Consider the following 24,301-nt stretch of genomic DNA (forward strand, 5'->3'; position numbering starts at 1 on the left):
TCCTGTAGGAAGGTCTAGGGGCTGGGTCTTTTAGGGCACACGTGATGAAAGTGACATTTTTGACCAGGTGAAACCTCAAGCTGGTACAGGCTGCTAAAACACGGGCGTCGTGCCCTGGAGACACCGGGGGTCCTGAGGATGGGGAAGGGGCTCCCTGCTGCGGGTGCTCAGGGGTTAGGAGGTGAGCACCGGGGCGGGAGGCTCCGGGGCAGGGGCTGCGCGTGGAGCCCACTCCCGGACGCGGGCTCCTCTCGGCCCGGCACGGGTGGCGCAGGACTCCGAGCCCGTCGACAAGAGAGAGAGCGGGAGTGGGAGAAGGAAGACCGGGAGAGAAGGAGGCCGGGCGGCAAGAGCGGAAGAAGAGGAGGAGAACTGAGGCGGAGGAGGGCGAGAGGGAGGAGAGCCGGGCGCAGGAAGGGGAGGAAAGAAAAAGGCGGCGGAGGAGCACGGACCCGCCACTCCCGGCCTCCTCCTCCGCATCCCCACTCGGGCCCGCCCTCCCCCGGCCGCCGCCTCCCCTTGCCCAGTCTTCCCAGCACCGCGAGGCACTCGCTACCTCCTCCGCACTCGGCCCGGCCCGCTCAGCGCCGCCGCCGCCGCCGCACCCCCGCGCGCGCGCGCCCGGCCCGCGCGCCCCCGCCGCTCGTCCGCGCGGCCTCGCGCTCGGGGCATGCGCGGTGGGCGGTGCCGCTCCGGGACGCCTCTGCCGCCGCGAGTAGGAAGCGCGAGCGCCGGGCACCGCGCTGTCAGTGAGCCTGGGGCCAGCGGGCGAGGCAGCGGCTCCGGCTCCCGCTCCCGCTCCCGCTCCGCGCAGCACCGGCCCGACTCTCCCCGGTCCCCGCCGCGCCCCCTCGCCGCGACCTCGGCCACCGGCCCGCGCCCCGCGCCCGGGGTCGCCCCGAGCCCGCACTTCTCCCCCGCCGCCCCCGCCCACCCGGCCCTCCGCGGCCGCAGCTCCCCGGCGGAGGCAAGAGGTGGTTGGGGGGGACCATGGCTGACGTTTTCCCGGGCAACGACTCCACGGCGTCTCAGGACGTGGCCAACCGCTTCGCCCGCAAAGGGGCGCTGAGGCAGAAGAACGTGCACGAGGTGAAGGACCACAAATTCATCGCGCGCTTCTTCAAGCAGCCCACCTTCTGCAGCCACTGCACCGACTTCATCTGGTAGGTGCCGGGCCGGGCACTCCTGCCCCGCTGCTCCTCGCCTCCGGGTCCCGGCACCCGGCGCTCCGGCGTGTCCGCCCCGGGGCTGGCTCACTCCGAGAACTTGGAACCGGCGGGAGTCCGAACTCTTCGCCCGGAGTGACACGCGCGCCCGGCCCTGACACCGGCGGGCAGGACTCCCGGGACGTCGCCGTCCCGCCACACACACCCGCTGGCGCGAGAGGGAGGCTGGCCCCGTGCGGTGGCGAAGGGGATCCCTCTCCGGGCCGGGCCCGTCACCTCCCCGGGCGCGCCCACCGGCACGCACCCAGCGGAGCGGCCGCTTTCTGGGGTGTGAGCCCAGGGGACAGGGGAGGAGGAGAGGCCCTCGGGGGCAAACGTTCCCGGAGAAACGCGCCCCGGAGTAACGGGGGAGCGGCGGCGATTGCGCTGCGCGCGGTCCAAGTTGCTGGCGAGCCAGGCTGGGCGCGTTCGGGGTGGGGGGGCGGGGGTTGTGTTTGTGCTTCCCATCGGGCTGGACTGCGCTGGAATCTTGGGCTCCTGCCTACTGTAGGCTGCATTTACTGGGCACGGAGAGACTGACTTTTCTGAGTGAGCAGAGAGAGAGCAAACTGTTGAAAGCTTGCAGTGGGGGAGGGGGAGTTCGAGCAGGCAAATGGCACGAGGGCAGAGGGACTCATTTAAAATAGACCCTGTCGGCCAGGCGCGGTGGCTCACGCCTGTAATCCCAGCACTTTGGGAGGCCGAGGCAGGCGGATCACCTAAGGTCAGGAGTTCGAGACCAGCCTGGAAAATATGGTGAAACCCAGTCTACTAAAAATACAAAATTAGCCGGGCGTAGTGGCACACGCCTGTAATTCCAGCTACTCGGGAGGCTGAGACAGGAGACTCGCTTGAACCCGGGAGGCGGAGGCTGCAGTGAGCCGAGATCGGGCCACTGCACTCCAGCCTGGGTGAGACAGAGCGAGATTCCGTCTCAAAAAAATAAAATAGACCCTGTCAACTCGAGATTAGACCTGTAACCCTGTTGATGAGGACAGAGGCCTTATTTAAGAAAAATAATATAAGGGCCAGAGGTCAGAGATCAGGTAACCGCCAGGGAATTCAGGCATTCTTAACTCGGAGGGTCCCTGGGGGCTTATGGAGAATCGATACATAGAAGGGCTTCAGGGGTCTCTTGAACCCTGTAAAACTGAGTGAAATTGTGTTTGTGAATCTTTTTCCTGGTGAGAGAATTACAGCTTTCATCTGGTTCTCAAAAGGTGTGTGACCCTTCTTCCCAGATCCCCGTCACCACACAAAAGTTTTGAAAGCTGGAACTGAAGGAGCTCTAGGTCCTCTAGTTAGAGCAGCAGTAGTTTGGTTTTTCTCTTAAGTTGCCCGACGTCCTGACTCTTCTACCTCTTCTTTGTGGTGTAGGAAGTTCCCGGCAAGACAGAGCTATGGCTGGGGCTTCTTAGCTCTCTCTCCTTCTAGGCCAGGGGGAGCTGCACAGGGTGGCAGTCACGGAGTGAATCCTGTCACCAGCCAGCTGTGTGGCACAGGTATCTTGGGCCACTAGGGTGAACATAGTATGGATGGCTCTGTCTGAATCCATCACACCTGGGGAAAAACATCCCAAAGGGCAGGCAGGTCCCATGATCGTGGTGCGAATAAGGTGTTTAATTTTTCCTTTCCTTTTTAGACATCTGCTCCCAAGTACACTTTTATGAAAAGCACAGCCACCTCTATGAGTGATTTCCACTGTCTAGTCAGCATATGAAGCGATTGTGTTCAAAGGAGTAGGTAATTGTAGATAAGGCTATTTAAAATAAAAATTTCGGAGCATCAGGGCAAAGAGAATATTGCATTTGGTTAAGAGGAGGTGGTCAGCTGTGAGAGTCCATTAAAAGGGAACAGACTGCTGGTGACTTTTGCAGGAAGTAGGAGGGTTAGAAAGGGACTTGCAGCATGCCGAGGCTAGCTGTTGTCTTTCCACTATCAGTTGCCCTTGAAGGATCAGCCCCTGGTGAGCTAAGAGGCACTCAGGTCACCACCAGTATTGTGAAGTGGAAAATAAAGGCCCCCCTGAGTATCCCTGCAGCACTCTGCATTTAATTGTAAACCAACCAATTGGAAGTCCCAGGAAACCATCCACGGGGATTATCTTTTTCAGTTTGCTTTCATTATTGCTTCTACGGGGTCCTTGATTTACAAGTTTATTTCAATATTAAATCACTGATATTTTTAAGCGAACTGTTTAGAGTTAGATATGGTTTTTGGTGGGGGGATGACTCTAAGTTAATTTTAAAAGTATGTGAAATACTTTGTACATTAAACATTCTATGTGAAGCAAGAGATTGTGACTCTCAACCTTCTGAAGAAATTTTAATGCAGTTCATTCTAGAAGAACAATACCTGCGATTGAACGTCCATGTCAGGGTTCTCTGCTTACAGAGTAAATTCTCTAAAGTCATTTACAAGAACAAAATAGCCTCCGTATGTGCTTTGAATGCTATTGGTTCTCAGTAGAAATTAGATCATGGTACTCTCAAATGCAAACAATAGGGATGATATTTTCTAAGATCTGGTTTCTTAAGCCAAAATTAAATGTTAAAAGTGATGCCATTTGCCAATTTCTAGACACGTAATATTTTAAACAAATGCATAATAAGTAAGCCACTTTGTTGTCTTTAGGGAGATAAAAACAATTTTCATTTGGTCTTCAGGAACAAAATAAGCAACTTCCTTTTAAAATTTTCACCATAAACTCTTTTGTTACTTGAATATTGTATTGTAGCCAACAAGTTTGAATATACAGTCATGTTCTTGTCTTGAAATTTTAGTATCGATAACATAGTATAAAAAATTGGAAAGAAGCTTGATATATTGAAATAGTTCAGTGATCCTTTATAGGCAAGATTTTTTTTCCCCCCAAGGTTAAATTTACACAGTAATCTGACTAGATATTTAGGTATGTTTTTTTCTATTAAATCATTGGGTTTCACGTACAAACCTTTGGTAGTGGAGTACTTGGTCACATCACTTGTTTAAAATATGCTATCCAACACAAAATATGTTAAGATATTTTGTTCTTGTTTTTGTTTTTCAGGGGGTTTGGGAAACAAGGCTTCCAGTGCCAAGGTAAGCTGCCACTTTTGGTTTTATTTTCAAGCACAACATGAAATAAGCATTCCAAACAAGAACAATATTTCCAGTCATATTTTCTTTCCAATAAAAAAATGTTATTTAGATAATTTTGAAGTATGAGGGCTGTAAATTTGGGCCTTAAAAAATAATTGGGGCCTACTAATCTGCATATAGAGCTGCCTTTTTCTCATTGGAAAAAAAAAAAAGCCTTTCTGTAATTTTATTTTTTGCCGAGAACATTCTTGTCAGAAACTGCTGTCTTTGTGTGGGTGTTGAGAAAAAAATGGAATCACTTTGTATTCAAGTGGCTTTTCTTCCTTGTTCTTCCTCTTTCTTCATCGCTTTTACTTGTGTATTGAGTTGGACTCACTGCAACTAATTTTAGGCCATATTTCATTCTAGTAAGGGTTTGTTTTGTTTAGAATATCAGTTGTCATCGAGAACAAAGTTTGCATGTTTTAAAGTTTTGTTGATGATTTGATGACTGATTTCTATAGTATGACTATGTAGCATGCTTTCCTTTCAGCTTACATATCTGACAGCACGTGATACCAGCCATCACATACAGAAAGAAATCCATTTGCTTCCCCCTCTGATCTGTAATTGCATTTCACACACATCAAATACCTAACTTTTTGTACTCTCCATTCTATTCGTTGGACTTTTCCTTTTTGAAGAAACCCACTTCAGAGCTCGTGAAGACATCACAGGCCCATTAGCTAACTTTTCTGGCTCTCCTGCTCATTGTCTATATTGTGTTTATTTAGTTCTGGTTCCATTTCCCATCTGGGCATAGATTTATTATTAGGGCAAGCAGAAAGTACATTCTAGCCTGGAAAATATTATCCTAACACTGTTTAATATTAAGTGCATTAGAGAGAAAGGCATTGTGTACTTTCTTACAACTTTGAGATTGTGCTAGTAAATTTAAATTGGTTGCCTTTTAAAAACTTCTTCAAATTTGTGAACTTGTTTCTTATATACATTTTCTAAACATATTTTAGATGGGAGTATTTTATGGTATGATTATTCATTTAATATTCCACCTTCCTTTCTCCAAGATGTGCTTAAAACCCCTACTGAGTGTATCATTTTCAGAGTTACATTTGAAAATCAAGGGATATTCCTTTTAAAAAGAGAAGAAAGAGAAAGATGTGTTATACCAGTCTCTACAAAAGATGAAAGGAAAATGTAGCTCTTTCTAGTTCTCAAAGTTGTGGGCCTGAACTTTATAGGTGAGATTTGAGCCTAGGCTTGAACATGACTTTAGGGAGTTTAAAGATGTAAGATTCTGGGCCAATGTGATTGACATCTGTTATTTTTGGTGATATTTTTGGTTTGGGTTGGGACTCACATAAATCTGTAAGAAAATTTTTGTACTGAATCTTCTCCGTACTGCTTGTCTGGGAGAAAGTGGTTATCTTGTGCTAAAACTTTTATCATTTTCTGCATAAATAAAAAATAAGGTTGATTAGAGTAAGGTTGGTTCCTCTTAGACCCGCTCATCTGAGCAGATTTTGTGGAAATCACAGTGGCCGTATTACTAGGCTCCAGGGGGTTTTGCATGATTTCCCCCAGAGCATCTCTTGAACTTTTAGTGGATTAGCAGATTAATAGTTTCATGGCAACATAACTCCCTTTTACCTACATTATAAAAGTGAAACCCATAAAAATTTTAAACTGTGTAAAATAAAAAGTGAAATTGCATACCCTTCTCTTTTCCCTCCTCCAGGGATAACTTCTGTTTGAGACAACCATTCGTTCACTCACTCACACATACTTAGTTTTTAAAAGGAGATCAAAATTTTATACGACTTTGCAACTTGCTCTTTTCACTCGGCAGTAGATGGTGGATATTCTTCCACATCAAAGCATCAGTTCTGCCTTACTCTGCTTAGTGGCTGCATGTGTGGATGTATCCAATTTACTCACCCATTCCTCTATCAAGGGGTATTTTGTAATTCAGTTCTTACTAGTACAAATACCTTTGTCAAGAGCATTATTGGGCATTAGTATAGGTATTTCTACAATAGATGGCCAGAAGTGTGTATGTGTGCATCTTAAATTTTAATGGGTACTGCTGAATTGCTCTTCAAGACTTCCAGTGCACATTTTTTTTTTTGTATTAATGAGACTTCCTCTTCATTTTTACCAGTGAAGATATTGGATAATATACATCTTTTACATTTTTTACCAATCTGGTAGGTGAAAAGGGGCCCCTCTTTTAGATTTTCATCTCCTGCATTATGGGTGAGCTTGAACATTTTTTTTTCAAATGTGTTTTAGCCATTTGTGTTGTGTGATTTGCCTTACTTTACCTAATATTTGAAACTCTGGATTTACAAACCAGACAAATTAGAGAAGTGACTATGTGCTTTCTATATAGTTCTTTGCTTTGGTGAAGAATTTATCCTCAGATCTCTTTAAATAATGAATTACCCTAGTGTGTTTACAAATTATAGTTCACAGAAACCTTTTCCAATAGTATACATTTATTTGTAACGTGCTGCCTGCTTGTTATATTTTGTTTACTGTGTCTCATCTGTATTTGACTTCTAGTAGGCATATGCTAGTCCATTATATTATTGTTTGTTGTAACTTAAGAAGGATATGTTACCTTGGGATGATGCTTTTAATCCCACAAATATAGTTACCCAGCATTTTCTGTTTTGGCTCCTACTGCAAAATTAATCTTTCTATTAACATCTGACCATCGTAGAGTGTTTAAGTTTTCTTTTAATGCTCTCTAATTTTGTTTTTTTTTTTTTTTTTCCTTGGTTTTGTTTGATAGAGCATCATTCTTCTGCAGGAGAATAACTCATTCTCATTCCTACCTTTGGCAACACACCCTCTGGAAATGACAGCTGGAGTTTGAAACTGCTTTTTGTATTCCTCATACATCAGAGTATTTTTACCCGATGAGGCAGTGCTTTCTGTCCAGTAGTATGTAGTATGTTGCTTTGGTTAGTAGGTAAAATATCTGCAGCAAGCATAGTTTTTCTTTTTTAACTAGAGAGGTGTGTATGCTCCCAGTGACTCACATATTCATGCAGTAAGTAATATGGCTTTAGATCCAAAATATTTATCTTCATTTTACTTAGTAAATGGTGAGTAGGTATTTGAAGACTAAAGAAATAAGTGAGTTTTAGTCCTTAAAACTGGTTTGTAAGTTATGCCATTTAGAGAATGGCATCTTACAAGCATGTGAAGCACTAAGGTTATTTCTACTTTCATTTATGTTGTATCTTGGGGAAGGGAAGGGCGTTTCTCTGGAGAGACTTATTGGCTTATTCCCATGTTCCCTTCATGGACTCTGTGCCATTCTTCTTTATATTGCAATATAGGTATACAACCCTGAAAACTGATATTACCAGGGCAAGTAACACAGGATCCCATTGTCAGAATTTGCTGCCTGAAACGGTGAAACCAAGGACCATTCTTCTGGGGAGGAGAAAGATGAGTGTGTAGTAGATTTCCAAGTGGGAAATACTTTTCTTAAGGTCCTCAGAGATAAAGACAAGCGTGTTCCTTCACAGCTCTGAAGTGACCCTTTTTACGTGACTTGGAGTTGCCTTCTTATTTTTGGCTGAATGTTTTTTGCTTGATGTACCCCTAGCACTCATTTCATCTCCATAAGACTAGCAGAGATCTAGTCCTTGCCCACTTTTTTTCCCCCCATCAGAGAAAGGAGAAAAAGACAGGGAAGTAGATTTGTGTGGTATGGAAATTGATGAACTTGAGTTTCAAGTCTGGAAGGTCTGTTTCCAGTTGGTAGTTTCTGTCTTGCACTGGCTACTTCCAAAGTCAGTCATCAGAGAACAACAGAGCATTCCACTGTACTGCTCAAATGCATTCTTCCTCTGGGGCAGTGGAGCTGAAACAGTGTTATCTACTGCTTTCAGTACTGGAAAAGGGAAAGAGCCAACTCGATTTTTTTTCCCCCTCCTTAGGCGGAGCAACACCCGTGCACTTCTCTAATTACAGTGGTAGAAACAGCCTCTCAAAATGTGACCTGCCTATTTCAAATGCCAAACAGTTACATAGTTTGTTACATCTGCCTAACCTACACTTGTTTTCCGTAATTTTTTTTTTTTTTTTTGCTGTTCTTTGTCTTTTAATATCACAAATTAAAATGTGCAAAAACTTAGGCTCTTTGATGAAGATACTCAACAGACAGCATGAGAATTAAGCTCCGCCAGTAACCATGACCAACAGGAGCCTGTTGTCCCTGAATGATCATCACTGGATTTTGAGGGGTCTTCTGGGAAAGAATTCACATTTTTGTGCTTTCAATGATGCCACTAAGAAGTTGTTTTGAATCTCGAGTCATTTCCCTGCGAAGAACACAACACATATTATACTTCGTCTGTGACTCCAACTGAAGCTCTGCATTTTTCAGTGTTAAGGGTTAAAAAATCAGCTACTCTTTCCCCTTTGATATTTTGTTTTGAAGGCCTGTTTCAGAGAAGGCATTTCCGTTGGCTCATCTGAGCAGGGTGGTGGTTTCTATTCCTTCTGTAAGAATGAAAGTTGATGTTTAAGGGAAGAAAAAAAAGAATGAGTCTCCTCTTGGCTGTGTGAGATGAGGGATTCCAGAAAACAAGACTACTTAAGGAAGGTGGCCTTTAAACAGAAAGGGAGCAGTAGCGATTGAGTCACCAGCCTTTCAGAAAAGGGTTGCGCAGTTGTCCTCATCCGCCACGGTGTTCTGAGAGCCGAGTTGTATGGACACCAAGTACCAGGAGATAGGAGACTGAGGCACAAGTTGGGTGGAATCATGAGGTTGACCAGATTGAGCAGAGGATCTGTCCTCCCTATGGCCAACTTGAGCAGAGGATCTGTCCTCCCTATGTACTGCATTGACCACTGCTTACACTGTGTGGCCTCTGGCTACCGCTGGTTTTCAAAGTTAGTGCCAGGGTTTTCCATTTTTCTGTCTTCAAGAGGGGTTCAGCCCTTGGTCCCTCAGTTTTGATTGGTTACCCATCCCCAAATTGTAAGTGATGTTAATTAGAGATAAACTCTTGGAGGTTTAGTTCCAAAAAGATAGAATCCATGGAAGACTGAGTGTAATTTGAAACCTAGAATTTTTGTAGTAATGCCAGGTCAAAGCATTATCTCAGTCTCAAAGATGAAATGGTCAATAATGCCAAAATAACAGAGAAAAGTGGTGGAGGTGGACAGTTAGAACTGCCTTTCTGTGGTTGGGTGCAGTGGCTCATGCCTGTCATCCCAGCACTTTGGAAGGTTGAGGCAGTTGAATTGCTTCAGCCCAGAACTTTAAGACCAGCCCGGGCAACATGGCAAAACCCCATCGCTACAAAAAATAGAAAAAGCAGCTGGGCATGGTGGTGCAGCACCCGTGGTCTCAGCTGCTTGGGAAGCTGAGGTGGGAGGATCACTTGAGCCTGGGAGGTCGAGGATGCAATGAGGTGTGATCGTGCCATTGCACTCCAGCCTGGGCGACAGAGTGAGAGCCTGTCTCAAAAAACAAAACCAAACAACAACAAAAAATGCTATTTTTCTTTTCAACAGTGTTTTTCCTCCGTAAAAATGCATTAATACTTAGAAGTAGGGATGCTTAGATAAAACTAGTGTTGAGTGTTCCCATTTGGTGCTATATACTTGTTATAAAATGATTTCTGATTAATGACTTTCTGAATTGCTACTCTTTTACTTTATACAGTAAGTGAAAGTGTTTCGTTAATTTATTCACACATCAGTCCTGCCCCCGCCACCAGAAGCTGGGGCTGTAGCATATGGAGAGGCTATTTATCCTCATGGGCCGTGAAAGCCAAATAAATGTTTACTTTTACAGATAAATCTGATGTTTGAGTTTCCTTTTCTTTATATTATTTTATTTTTTTGAGATGGAGTCTCACTCTTGTCTCCCAGGCTGGGGTGCAATGGTGCAACTTTGGCTCACTGCAACCTCTGCCTCCTGGGTTCAAGCAATTCTTCTCCTCAGCCTCCTGAATAGCTGGGATTACAGGTGCATGCCACCATGCCCAGCTAATTTTTGTATTTTTGATAGAGACGGAGTTTCACCATATTGGCCAGGCTGGTCTTGAACTCCTGACCTTAGGTGATCCTCCTGCTTCAGCCTCCCAAAGTGCTGGGATTACAGGCGTGAGCCACTGCACCCAACCAGAATTTCCTTTTCTTTAAATTTTTTGGTGGTTTCCTGCCCTCTGAGTATTTCAATCTCCTGGATGATATTATCAAAATTTAAGTTTTTAGACACATTAACCCCTCACTTGCTCAATTGTTTTTCTTCATGCAAAGTTGAAGTATTCCGTTTCCAAATAACATTAGTTTCACAGCTGCCCTATCAGGATAAGTCCAACTCCTTAGCAAGACATGGGAAGACTCTTAAAGTCTCCTGCCTGACCTCTTCAGACTTACCTACAATTCTTTCCTTCTTCCTATCCCTGGGTCATTGTGAATAAGTTGCAGTTTCCCAGAAAGTGCTTGCTTCAATTCTTTCCTCAACCCCCTTTGCCCAGATGATACCTGTTTCACCTGTTAAGTCTTAGTCTAAGGTTTAGCTCTGGTCTTTCCCAATTGTCCTATTCTACATGTTCTTCCTATCGTAGGACCTTTTTTTTTTGAGACAGAATGTCACTCTGTCACCCAGGCTGGAGTGTGCAGTGTGCAGTGGCGCAGTCTCGGCTCACTGCAACCTTTGCCTCCTGGGCTCAAGAAATTCTCATGCCTCAGCCTCCTGAGTAGCTGGGATTACAGGCACATACCACGACACCCAGCTAATTTTTGTATTTTTAGTAGAGACGGGGTGTCGCCATGTGGGTCAGGCTAGTCTCGAACTCCTGACCTCAAGTGATCTGCCTGCCTCGGCATCCCAAAGTGCTGGGATTACAGGCACAAGCCCCCGTGCCCTACCCTTCCTATCGTAGGACCTTCACACTGTATCACCTCTCTACTTCTGTTTTCTCTGCCAGTTTTGAGTGCAAGGACTGAGTCTTATTTCTTTTTGTATCTCCAGTGTATAATGTGGTGCCTGACACTCAGTAGATACTATGTAAATATTTGTTGGGTGTGTGATTATATAAATATTAAGAGATGTGATACAAACATTCATAACCAGAAAGATCACAGTGACTTCTGCCTGGCTACCTTTTCTATATTTTTTTAAAGCAAGTTTATAATCCAAAGTTGTGCCAACTAAGATCTTAGTTAGGATCATTAAAGAAAAAGTACTTTTTGAAACTAAGCATACTTATTCAAAAGAGAGAGCAGAAAATTCTACCTTTATGTATATAATAAGTTAACATATGTAATGGCTAAACCTAACACATTAACACTGTAGAAATAAACCACTTAATGTGTCTTCTTTCTATCTTTAGAAGATTATCCAAGCATCAAGAATAAATCTTATTGCAAAAATAAAACGAGAGTGTATCATGGGCTATAGCAGGAGGGGGAAAATGTCTTGGGTATAGGGTGAGAAAGTAAAACCAGCTTTTAGTACTTGTTTGGTACAGTTATTTAAATGTTCTATTTTACTTTGAGATTAGTAATAACTGGAGCTCAATCATCATGCTCCAGAGGGAGTAGTAGCTCAACTTCACTGATTGTTGAAACTGTTATTTTTAAAGTTTTTGTACCTGAAAGGTTTTTGTGCCTTAATACATATTTTGTGCCTTAATACAAATAATAAAGGTTTTTGTGCTTTAATATGCAAGTAAATGTACAGGAATGGCAGCGGCAGCTTTGGAGTGAAACAGTTGTGATTATGTTTATCATCACAGATTATAATGGTGATTAGAATCACTTTCAAGATTTTATTCAATTGAAAGGAAAGAAAATGAATATGTATTCAATGCTACATTACGTCAGACATCTAGCTTTCATATTTTATATGCTTTCATTCCAAAAGCACCCCATAACAGGATGTTATCCCCATCTTAGAAATAGAGCTAAAGTACTTAACCAGGCTGGTGGGGCGTGTCATGGGTTCAGATTCTAATGGTTCTGCAGAAAACATTCTTCAGAGCCAAGTGGAAACTTTTGGTATGAATGAAGCCCGGATTTATGTTAGGAGAGGAAAGAATGATGCCATTGTGAAACATTTCTTGGTGACATAAAATTAAGGTTTCACTGTCCTTATCAGTCTGTCAAAATTTCCACGGCAGACCCTTTATTTCAGGTCTTGTTTTCCACCCAAACTGTGAAATCTCATGCTAAACTTAAGGCGTGGCCACTTCAGTGTTGGCTGTGTCTAGTAGAAATTGCTATAACTGCATTAAAAAAACTGTTTATTAAATTATACAAAAGGGAAAATGGTTTCTGGAAATAGATTTCTATCAAGAATGGAATGGAAGGGAATGATTTGATTAATTGCCAGCATAAGATAAGAATTATTTAAGAGCAAGTCCATCAAGTAAGATTAGCGTAAGGGCAGTTCATCTTTAATGCCTTCACTTGCTGTTCCCCCTCCAATATCTATGAGAAATAGTAGATCCATCTGTCCTGTCCAGGGTGACTGCAGTTGGTAGTTAGAAAATAAACCATAAGGGTGTAAATATGAGACATGAGTTTAGCTCTGACTTGGACAAGCTTCCTCAAGTTTGAGGGGATGGGTCAATGAGGGTCTAGTAAACAGTTGAATTGAGAGTAAAATTCTACTGTAGAGATTAACTCATGGTTTTACCATCAGGAAAACTGGTAGTTTTGAGTTACTCTCTACGATAGAATTTCTTTCTCTCTCTCTCTCTATATATGTGTGTGTGTGTGTGTGTGTGTATATATGTGTGTGTATATATGTGTATATATGTGTGTGTATGTGTGTGTATGTGTGTGTATGTGTGTGTATGTATGTGTATATATGTGTGTGTATATATATGTGTGTGTATATATATACATCTAGCTTGGTGATACACACACACACACACACACAAGCTCGTGTATGGTTGTGCACAAAGTTTATGACGTAGGGGTTTTCTTATACTTGAAACACTACAGTTGATAGCCAGCACCCATATAGCACTTACTGTATACACTATTCTAAGCACTCACTTTTTTTTTTTTTTAATTATACTTTAAGTTTTAGGGTACATGTGCACAATGTGCAGGTTAGTTACATATGTATACATGTGCCATGCTGGTGTGCTGCACCCATTAACTCACCATTTAGCATTAGGTATATCTCCTAATGCTATCCCTCCCCCCTCCTCTCACCCCACAACAGTCCCCAGAGTGTGATGTTCCCCTTCCTGTGTCCATGTGTTCTCATTGTTCAATTCCCATCTATGAGTGAGAACATGTGGTGTTTGGTTTTTTGTCCTTGCGATAGTTTACTGAGAATGATGATTTCCACTTTCATCCATGTCCCTACAAAGGACATGAACTCATCATTTTTTATGGCTGCATAGTATTCCATGGTGTATATGTGCCACATTTTCTTAATCCAGTCTATCATTGTTGGACATTTGGGTTGGTTCCAAGTCTTTGCTATTGTCTAAGCACTCACTTTTAACTCACTTGATCCTCACAACAATTCTGAAGAGACAGGCAGTGTTGTGATTCCTGTTTTACAGATGAGGAGGTTTAGTAACTTGTTCACAGCCACATAGTTAGAAAATGGTGGGGCTGGGATTCAGACCTGGGCAGTATGAGTCCAGATGCCATGCTGTTAAGCCAGGTGTTCTGCTGCCTCTCACAATTCTCCTTTTCTCGAAGTTTTGTCACACTTAAATCACACCATTAATTCGAGTGTCAAGGTATTAAAGAATGAAGTGTTCTTTCTTTTCTTTTTTTTTTTTTTTTTTTTTTTGAGACGGAGTCTTGCTGTGTTGCCCAGGCTGGAGTGAGGTAGCGCGATCTCAACTCACCTCAACCTCCGTCTCCTGGGTTCAAACAATTCTCCTGTCTCAGCCTCCCGAGTAGCTGGGATTACAGGCATGTGCCATGATGCCCGGCTAATTTTTGTATTCTTAGTAGAGATGAGGTTTCACTGTGTTGGCCAGGCTGGTGTTGAACTCCTGACCTCAGGTGATCCACCTGCCTCGGCCTCCCAAAGTGGGGATTACAGGCATGAGCCACCGCATCCAGCTGGAAGTGTTTTTTCAATTCAGTAGCACTTAATGTGCTTCCTGTCTGTAGTGGGAGCGTATGGCCCAATACATGGACCTCTGTTTAGTCTGTCATGCCAGACTCTGCAGGGCGTGGGACAGAAGACATATATGAAAACAACACATTGTAACAGTACATCTATCACGTACATTATATTACATCTTAGTCTGAATGAAATAACAGTTTTTGAAGTACGTGGGAAGGAAGGAGATATTTTTTGAGCTCATCAGGAGATGGCTCTTGTTTTGGGCTTTGTATGTTGCTAGAATTTCCTTTGATTAGGAAAATGGAAGAAGCTCTTCTAAGGTAAGGGAATGGCATGCATGAGAGAGGGATGGGAGTGACTCACGTTCCAGGAGTAGTAGACTGAGAGAGCCCGTCTTATTTGAGATGTTGCCCCCACTGACCTCCAAATGGAAGAACAGATAGGAAAAATATGTAGGGAGCTACTTCATGCTTTGCTACATACTGATTCTTTATTAAATGCATGGTTTCCTCTTGTATCTTTTTGTTTTCATGTCATCATTTTCAGAACAAAGTTACAAATACAGAGATTACTGTGTCTACATGTAGAAGATACATTGTACTGAAGCTTGGAAAATAACTTCATGAGTTTAAAACAAGCTTGTTCAACCAGTGGGCCACATGCAGCCCAGGATGGCTTAGAATGTGGCCCAACACAGACTTGAAAACTTTCTTAAAAAATTATGAATTTTAAAATTTTTATTTATTTGTTTTAAAAGCGTATCAGCTGTCATTAGTGTTAGTGTATTTTACATGTGGCCCAAGACAATTCTTCCAGTGTGGCCCAGGGAAGCCAAAAGATTGGACACCCCTGGTTTAAAAAGTGTGCTACTTTGACACTTCTTTCTGCTGATCTCTCTACTATAAGGAAGCTGGCAATATTGATTATTGATTATATATAGCATCATGTTGGGAGTCCAGGGTCTTACCGCATGGAAATTATGACTGGAGATGAGATACTCAGTTATACTAGATATATGTATTAATAAGGGAAAAATAAAGAACTAAAACATTTACATATTAAAAATCAGCAGCCAGGCGTGGTGGCTCACGCCTGTAATCCCAGCACTTTGGGAGGCCAAGGCAGGCGGATCACGAGGTCAGGAGATCGAGACCATCCTGGCTAACACGGTGAAACCCCGTCTCTAGTAAAAATACAAAAAATTAGCCAGGCGCGGTGGCGGGTGCCTGTAGTCCCAGCTACTCGGGAGGCTGAGGCAGGAGAATGGCGTGAACCTGGAAGGCGGAGATTGTAGTGAGTGGAGATCGCGCCACTGCACTCCAGCCTGGGTGACAGAGTGAGACTCTGTCTCAAAAAAAAAAAAAAAACAGCAACACTTTCTATTTTAGAAACTGTCTACTGATTTATTCAGTCAGAATTTCTGGTTCATGATCCGTAGTTTATTCCTTCTTTCTCCATGGGCTAACCTCGAGCTGATGTGTTTTCACTGTGGTCAGAAACCTTGGTAAGGAAAGGAAAGGGATGCTGCAGTATACTTGTATCCTAGTTTGGAGTGTTAGTTTTCATCTGGGATTGAGATTTGAGAAATACAAGTTTATATGATACTGCTACCATGCTACTGTGAACTTACAGTTTACTACCGCCCCATGGGTGGAAAGGCTGCTGGAACAGAAGCTAAGTAGGCTGCCCTCATGTGTGACTGGTGAATTGGGAAGCTGTAATTTGAAACTGGGCAGATTTAGTGAATGTCTTATGTTTCCATTGCAGTCGTTTTTTTAGTTGCTGAAGCTGTACAGATAAGTAGCCAATCCCTTTTTCTCAACTTATCTCTTCATTTTTTTCCTTCTCTTAGGTTTCTAATAAAGAATGATTTGTGGTGCTGTTTCTGATAATTGGAATAAAACTCTCACTGGTTTAGAAAGCTTGGCTCATAGTCGTAAAGACTTCCATTAGCTTCCATTCAGATTTGTGTTGAAGTTAAGTGGCTATACACTAGCTTAAATCTAAATCGTTTTCCTCCTTTTGTTGAATTCATGCATGCAACTATACATCCTCAGTGAATGAACTGTCCTAAAATGTTAAAATGAGAGATTACTCATTTTTTAAAAATTTAAAATATTTTAACTTGATTCTTAAGTATTTACAATGTAGAAAATAGCTTAAAACATGACTGTTGAGTTCTAAATATGAAGGTGTTTTTCTTAATGCGGTTATAGTTGTGAAAAGTTATACATGGATGACTTAAAATTTAATAGGTGGGTTACAAAATAAGATGATCATATTATGAGTAATTTGCCTAACAGTACTTCTGAAGTTTTCTTTTTAGTGAACCTAATTTTATCATATGCCAAATTTGTTTAATACTAAAGTGACTTTTGTTGCTTTAGTTGCACATTAGTTTCTTCAATCTGAATAGCACATTAATATGGAAAACTTCTCTAGAATTCTTCTGTTTTAATTTAAAAAAGAGGCTTTGTTTCTCTATATCACATATATGTGACTTTAAAATGGAAATGATTGTTAATTATAAACAGTTTAGAAACATGGAGGAATGATTTTATTTAATTTTTAGGTGCTAATTCAAGTTTAGGGATAATGGCTGATAGGCACCATTATCTTTTTTTTTTTTCTTTTTTACTTATTTTGCACAGCTAGGCACCATAGCACATGCTGGTATTGAGCTTGAGATTGATATCTATGTGATGCAAATTAACTTTCAAGTCATATTTTATAAAGCTGAGTTATTGGGCTGGAGCAGGAATAGTTGGTGTGCCTAAGACTTGTCATGGTGGGTTGGGCGCGGTGGCTCATGCCTATAATCCCAGCACTTTGGGAGGCTGAGGTGGGCAGATTGCTTGAGGTCGGTAGTTTGAGACTAGCCTGGCCAAGATGGTGAAACCTTGTCTTCACTAAAAATACAAAAATTAGCCAGGCGTGGTGGTGGGTGCCTGTAATCCCAGTTACTTGGGAAGCTGAGGCAGAATTGCTTGAACCTGGGAGGCAGAGGTTGCAGTGAGCTAAGATCACGCCACTGTACTCCAGCCTGGGTAACAGAGCAAGACTCGGTCTCAAAAAAAAAAAAGACTTGCCATGGTGGCTGGCCATGTAGGCAGCTGGCCGTGTAGGCAGCCAAGTAGGCAGATTGCTTGAATTCATGAGTTTTAGACCAGCCTGGGTAACACGGCAAAAACCTGTCTCTACAAAAAAATATAAAAATTAGCAAGGCTGATTTTTATTAGCCTGTAGTCCCAGGTACTTTGGAAGTGGGAAGATTGCTTGAGCCCGGTAGTTGAGGCTGCAGTGAGCCGAGATTGTGCCACTGCACTTTAGCCTGAGTGACAGAGTGAGACCCTGTCCCCTCCACCCCCACCCAAAAAAAGGCTTGCAATGGTGGTCTGCCATGAATCTAATGAAATGTTGTGGAAGGATAATTTAGAGGTTCTGGGCTTTTTTGTTTAATTTTCTGAGTAATATGACAATTGAAGTATATTGCTAATACTTTTCTAGATGTTATACGTTTTATTTAAAGTAAACTCTGGAAAATAGCATTTGTGATTTTAATTTTGACAATATCATTTGTGCACAAGTTGTTTTTGGCTGACTTACCCGTTGGTGAAGAATTATTAAAGGTCGAAGTTTTATCTCAAAATTATGAAGCACGTTATTAACTTTGGCTTCTGTTGTATTTCCAGTGTGTTCCTTTTTGTCAGGTTATATGTTATATGCTAGGTATTTTGTCCTGATAGCCTGAGACTTTTTCTTATATGGAGACTTTTTCTTAGCATGAAAAAAATTTTTTTTAAGTAGAATGTATTTCATGTCAGATGAGCAAAACTTTTTGTCGCTAAGAAGTAAGTGGGTATCTCTTACAGAACATTGAGTTTTAATATTACTAAAATTATATATTCATAGGTGGTAGTCATGCAATACCCTGAATTCATGTACTTCTTTTTTTTTTAAATTTTTTATTTGAAACAGAATCTTGCTCTGTCGCTCAGGGTGGGGTACAGTGGTGTGGTCTTGGCTCATTGTAACCTCCGCCTACTGGGTTCAAGGGATTCTCCTGCCTCAGCCTCCTAAGTAGCTGGGATTACAGGTGCCTGCCACCACACCTGACTAATTTTTTTGTATTTTTAGTAGAGACAGGGTTTCGCCATGTTGGCCAGGCTGATGTTGAACACCTGACCTCAAGTGATCTGCCACACCTCGGCCTCCCAAAGTGCTGGGATTACAGGTGTGAGCCACTCCGTCTGCCTCCGAATTCATATACATTTAAGTATTGACCTTTGTTGACCTTCTTGGTGAATCCTGTTGTCATAGAGTCAGGAAAAGCCCTGTTCTTAGAATTTTAGAGTAAGAAAGGACCATAGAGGCTGTCTAGCCCAGGTTCTTGAATTTATACCTGTAGAACTGGCTGTAAGAGTTAAGTAACTTTCTGTAAACCAAACCCCCAGAGAGTGGCCACTTAAATCTCCAGCCCCTACCTCCTGTAGGATGACCCTGTGCTATGAACCTTTGTACTTGTACTGTGTAGTCTTGACTCTCAAATGCCATTCCCAGTGAGTACAAGTGCCCATCCAATACTCTATTTTTTTTTTTGTTTTTTAAAAGAAAGCATGAGGGAATCTGCAAACAAAGCAGACAAGAGATTCCTTTTATTTTCTTTGAAAAACGCCAGTGCCTTTTAGAGTCAAATATGTATCTAAAGTCTAGGAGTTTTACCAGGTAAATAAGGATTGTATATTTAGCTTTTATAATTTATAGGTGAATAGTCTAGTAACAACGTAAAGAACTTGTATTAAAGAATATTAAAAATGCTTCAGACTTTTGATTTGTATTGGATGAGAATTTATGGGTAAGGAAGATGACCCTTCGTGAAATTGTATATTTTTTCTCTCTAATTTTGACTCTGTGATTCTCTGGCCACAGGCTATATAGTTCTGGTGTTACTTAGTCTGCAAAAATCTTACATTGTTTTCATACCAGAGCTGATTTTGCCTTTTTATATATTACCTAAAATACACACATACAAATAAATTACTCATTAGTTAATCTACAAATGTACATATTTTTAGTAGCTCCCTAAACGAGATTTAAAGCTTGACTAAATGTAGTCATGGAGCTTATTATTTGGTAGTTTTGCATTCTGTAGTTTATGTAACTCCATCCTTAAAATCGAAATTATTTCTGAGTGGTACAAGCCAAATACAGAAGTCAAAGCTTTATTTTTGATAGTTTCGGTGTTGTTGATTTGAGGTTCTGACCTTGGAAATAAAGATACAGAAAATAAACAACAAAATATACAAAATAACAGATCTGGTGATAAGAGATTAAACATGGACATTTATGTATGCTTTTTTCAATGTTTATTTTCTAGCTAAATCCAAGCACAACCTAAAAGTCTTATAAATATTCCATGGAAAATCTTCCTTCCTATGCTAGATTTCTGAGTTGCTTTAAAAATAAGTCTGAAACAATGGTTCCTTTTTTTCTCCTTGGTAAATTTCCCTGGGGGTGTCTCTTGGACATTCTTTATTGCCCTGAGTCTTTGAACCATATTCAGAATGAGAAGCTGAAGACAATTGTTCTGAAGATACTCTTGAGGATGGACAGAAATGACCACTGCTGATTTGATGTGTATGAATAATTTTGAAAAATTTTGATAGAACTTAAGTGCCAAGGACAGTTTCCATGTCACCTTCTTTATTGCTCCTTTGTGCCTGCTATACAGATGTTATTGTCTTCTTTGCATAATGGCCTCCCTTTTCAAATAATTTAGCTCGCTTTAAAAAAATTTTTTTTAGACACAGTCTTGCTCTGTCGTCCATGCTGGAGTGCAATGGCATGATCTCTGCTCGCTACAACCTCTGCCTCCTGGGTTCAAGCGATTCTTCTGCATCAGCCTCCCAAGTAGCTGGGATTACAGGCATGCACCGCCGCGCTTGGCTAATTTTTGTATTTTTAGTAGAGACAGGGTTTTGCCGTCTTGGCCAGGCTGATCTTGAACTCCCGACCTCAGGTGATCCACCTGCCTCAGCCTCCCAAAGTGCTGGGATTACAGGGTGTTAGCTAACTTGTGGTAAAAAAATCTTTGATAGTTCCCAGAATGAAGGGCTGAGGGGACTTGTATTTGTTCCATGAACTCAGACTCATGCCATCCACATCCTGAAGTGATCAAACCATCCTTGGCTCTAACAACTGGAGTTCTTTCTCATCAGTACCCTTCTGAAATCTTTAGAAGAAATAGGTTTCTTTGCTCCAAACTTTTTAAACTTTTAGTTGCTTTGGAGTAATGTCACTGTGGGTGAGGTCAGCCTTGTCAGGGTGGTTGCTGAGTGCATTTATATTGGTTCGCATTGGCAGTAATCTCATTTACAAGCATGATTAATAGAAATGGAAGGCCAAAGATCTTATGTCATTGCCTGGTCTCTTAGGAGAGATGAAATAGGAATTCATGGAGCCTCAGAGATCTGGAAAAACATCTTCCTGTAGACTAACACTGTCCTGTAGAATTTTGTGTGATCTTGGAGTGTTCCCTAATCTGCACTGTCTAGTATGGTAGCCACTTGCACCATCTGGCTATTAAGCACTTAAAATGTAGAACTGAATTTTTAAAATTTAATTCATTAAAGTTTAAAGTTAAATGGCTACATGTGGCTAGTGGCTACTGTATTGGAAGTTTCAAATTTAAACTATTTTTTAAAAAATTAAAATTCTTTAAATTTTTTAAAGAGATGGAGTCTCCCTCTGTCATCCAGGCTAGAGTGTAGTGGTACAATCCTAGCTCACTGCAGCCTCCAACTCCTAGTCTCAAGTAATCCTCCCACCTTAGCCACCCAAGTAGCTAGGACCACAGGCAGCTCTCACTATGCCCAGCTAATTTTTAATTGTTTTTTTTTTTTTTGTAGAGATGGGGTCTTGCTATGTTGTCCAGGTTGGCCTTCAACTCCTGACCTGAAGCAATCCTCCTGTCTCGGCCTCCCAAAGTGGTGGGATTATAGGCATGAGCCACTGCACCTGGCTAGCTTTGGAGTATTCTTAGGGAGTAACATTGGATCATATTTTTTAAACCTGAATTTCATTGTAAAATAAAACACATACAGAAAACCATGCAAAACAAATGCATAGTTTAATGAATTATATGTCAACATTCCTGTAACCACTGCCCAGGGCTAAGTAGTAAAACTTGACCAGTCCTCCATGTGCCTCATCCCTCCCACCAAAGTAATCACTATTATGACTTTTAGATTCATGGCTTCCTCATGCTTTTTAGTTTTATCACCCAAGTGGTTATCCTTAGGCACTATAGTTTGATCTTGCATCTTTAAAAATAATTGGAAATGTCCTTAAATCTCTTTTAAATGATCACTTCCTCCTCCGTCTCCTCCTTTTCCTTATAATTTATCTGGGGGAGTACCTGACTTCTTTTGACCTGTTGAGTTTTCCACAGTCAGAATTTTGCTAATTGCATGCTCCCAGTGCATGTTACCACATTCCTTTGTATTTTCCGCAAATTGGCAGCTTGATCCAGAGGTTCAAATGATCAGACTCAGGTCAATCTGGGTTATTTAGTTTTTAAGATGCCTTTATAACTTCACATGCTTGTTAATTATATGTCTGTTATTGTGGAAAGAACACCAATGGAATGTTTTCTATCAAGGTGTCCAAAATTGAGAGCAGTTAGTATGATTAAATGGTTTATGTTAAATTTTGCTGTATCTAAAATGCAACACTGAGACATCTACTTCGTGCTACTTGTGGAAAATCAGATTGTCAGAGGTTTCTCTAAATGTATTTAATATGTTCATTGGACCTCTATGCAGATTGAGTTTTTATCAACTTCTTCTGTGGGCAAGAAGTGTGTATGGGTGTGTCTTTTGGAGTGGTAGAAAGAATTGCTAATCGCTGGGCACGGTGGCTCATGCCTGTAATCCCAGCACTTTGGGAGTCCGAGGTGGGTGGATCACCTCAGGCCAGGAGTTCAAGACCACCTGGGCCAACCTGGTGAAACCCCGTCTCTACCCAAAATACAAAAATTAGCTGGGTGTGGTGGCACATGCCTGTAATCCCAGCTACTGTGGAGGCTGAGACAGAATGGCTTGAACCTGGTAGGTAGGTGGAGGTTGCAGTGAGCTAAGATCACACCACTGCACTCCAGCCTGGGCAACACAGCAAGACTCTGACTCAAAAAAAATTGCTAATCAAATTGTTATAGCCATTTACTTGTCTAAACTTCATCCACGTGACTGTGCATACCATCTTTTTTTTTTTCCTGGTCTTTTAATTTACAACACAAGATCAGAATTGGGTTTTAGTTATTTTTGTGCACTAGAACATCTGGTGGCAAAGAGAGCAAGAGGTGAATTGGGTGTGTTCCTGTTTGAAGAAGCAGATGGTCAACAACACTTGGACCTGCTGTGTATAGAAAACTTCACATAAACATTGATATGGAGAAAGAGTTTTCATAAAAATTAGCCTCTTCACTCTTATCAGGGAGTTTAAAATATAACCAGATAAATATGACTTAGATACACAAAATACTAAGGATGCTTTTATGAAAAAATATAGGCTGGGATCAGTGGCTCATGCCTGTAATCCCAGCACTTTGGGAGGCTGAGGCAGGCAGATCATCTGAGGTCAGGAGTTCAAGGCCAGCCTGGCCAACATGGTGAAACCCTGTCTCTACTAAAAATAACAAAAAAAAAAAAAAAAAAAATTAGCTGGGCATGGTGGTGTGTGCCTGTAATCCCAGCTACTTGGGGAAGCTGAGGCAAGAGAATTGCTTGAACCTGGGAGGCAGAGTTTGCAGTGAGCTGGGATTGTGCCACTGCACTCTAGCCTGGGCAACAGAGTGGGACTCTGTCTCAAAAAAAAAAAAAAGTCAACATTTATAAGTTAATATATAAAAAAAATTTGACAGATTTTCCAATGTGATAAAAAAGCAGTAGACTGGAAATTAGGTAATCTTGATTTGACTCCAGTTTAGGCCTTTGTCCTCATCTGTGTAAATGGGGGAATTAGACTCTAGTAGGGATAGCAAACATATGACATTCTTGCCAGATACTATGGCAGATAACACTCATTAGTCACGGTCTTCATTCAACTTCAGAATTCTTCTCAAATTTAGGGCTCCAGTGGCCATTACCTATTGGTTTATTGGAATTGACATGGGAGACAACAATTTGCTATTCCTAGCTACATGCTTTCCAAGTCCCTTCCTAGCTACAGATCTCCTCTGAGAGTAAAGAAAAATCCTTGGAAGCTCTAAATTACCCTGCTAGTCAGTGTTTATATAACATATTTCCCCCACTTCTTTTAATTCTTTCCTAGAAGCACAGCATCTCAGAAAAACAACTATGCCACTAAATTTTTCCTAAAAATGTTATCCATTGAAATATTGAATGCTTCATGCAAAACAAACCATTGGTCATTGTGTATTGGCCTTAGGCCAGAATTGAGTTGGTTTAGAATGGGTTGGGGAGTGGGGGAAGCCAACAATCCTTTTTATCCCTTGATGTTATTTTTCTTTATTAGCAGCATGTAAAATGTTAAATTTTTCTAACTTTTGTTGGGCCCAAGCCGATGTTTATTACTATTCAATTTATGGGAACTCTGCAGTTGAAATTTGGTATTTGAGTCACGTATTGATTTCATGGTCTTTTACAGAGCTCTGTGACCCAAGTAATCACTCTGTTGCCACCCGCCCCACTTTAAAAAAAAAGTCTGGACAGGAAATAACAAAATACTAGGAGTAGACTTGTGTTTGATCTTGTAGGAACCATAATTAAGGGTGAAATAGTGGGATCCTTACCCCAGCAATGCTTGATGATAGTAGGGGTAGAGTGTCCTATTCATAAATCCACAGGAGAGAAAGTCATGTTGGAAACAGCAAGTCGGGAGGCAAATGTTCCTAAAAACCCTTTGGGAACAG

General features: G+C 41.8%; 1 protein-coding gene across 2 annotated transcripts in view; it reads left to right on the forward strand.

Annotated features, from left to right (window-relative positions):
* The first annotated feature begins 729 nt into the window (after window positions 1–729).
* PRKCA (protein kinase C alpha) overlaps window positions 730–24,301 on the forward strand; it is a 502,365-nt gene continuing 478,793 nt past the window's right edge. Inside the window, exons 1-2 of one of the 2 annotated variants that reach the window (XM_024234784.3) lie at window positions 730–1,163; window positions 4,255–4,286. In XM_024234784.3, the coding sequence (XP_024090552.1) occupies window positions 991–1,163; window positions 4,255–4,286 (205 nt within the window). In that variant the 5' untranslated portion in view covers window positions 730–990. The remainder of the gene's footprint in view (window positions 1,164–4,254; window positions 4,287–24,301) is intronic. The other variant, XM_024234783.3, reaches the window with a different exon arrangement.

The sequence above is a fragment of the Pongo abelii genome, chromosome 19 (genome assembly GCF_028885655.2).
Source record: "Pongo abelii isolate AG06213 chromosome 19, NHGRI_mPonAbe1-v2.0_pri, whole genome shotgun sequence".
Lineage (NCBI taxonomy): Eukaryota > Metazoa > Chordata > Mammalia > Primates > Hominidae > Pongo > Pongo abelii.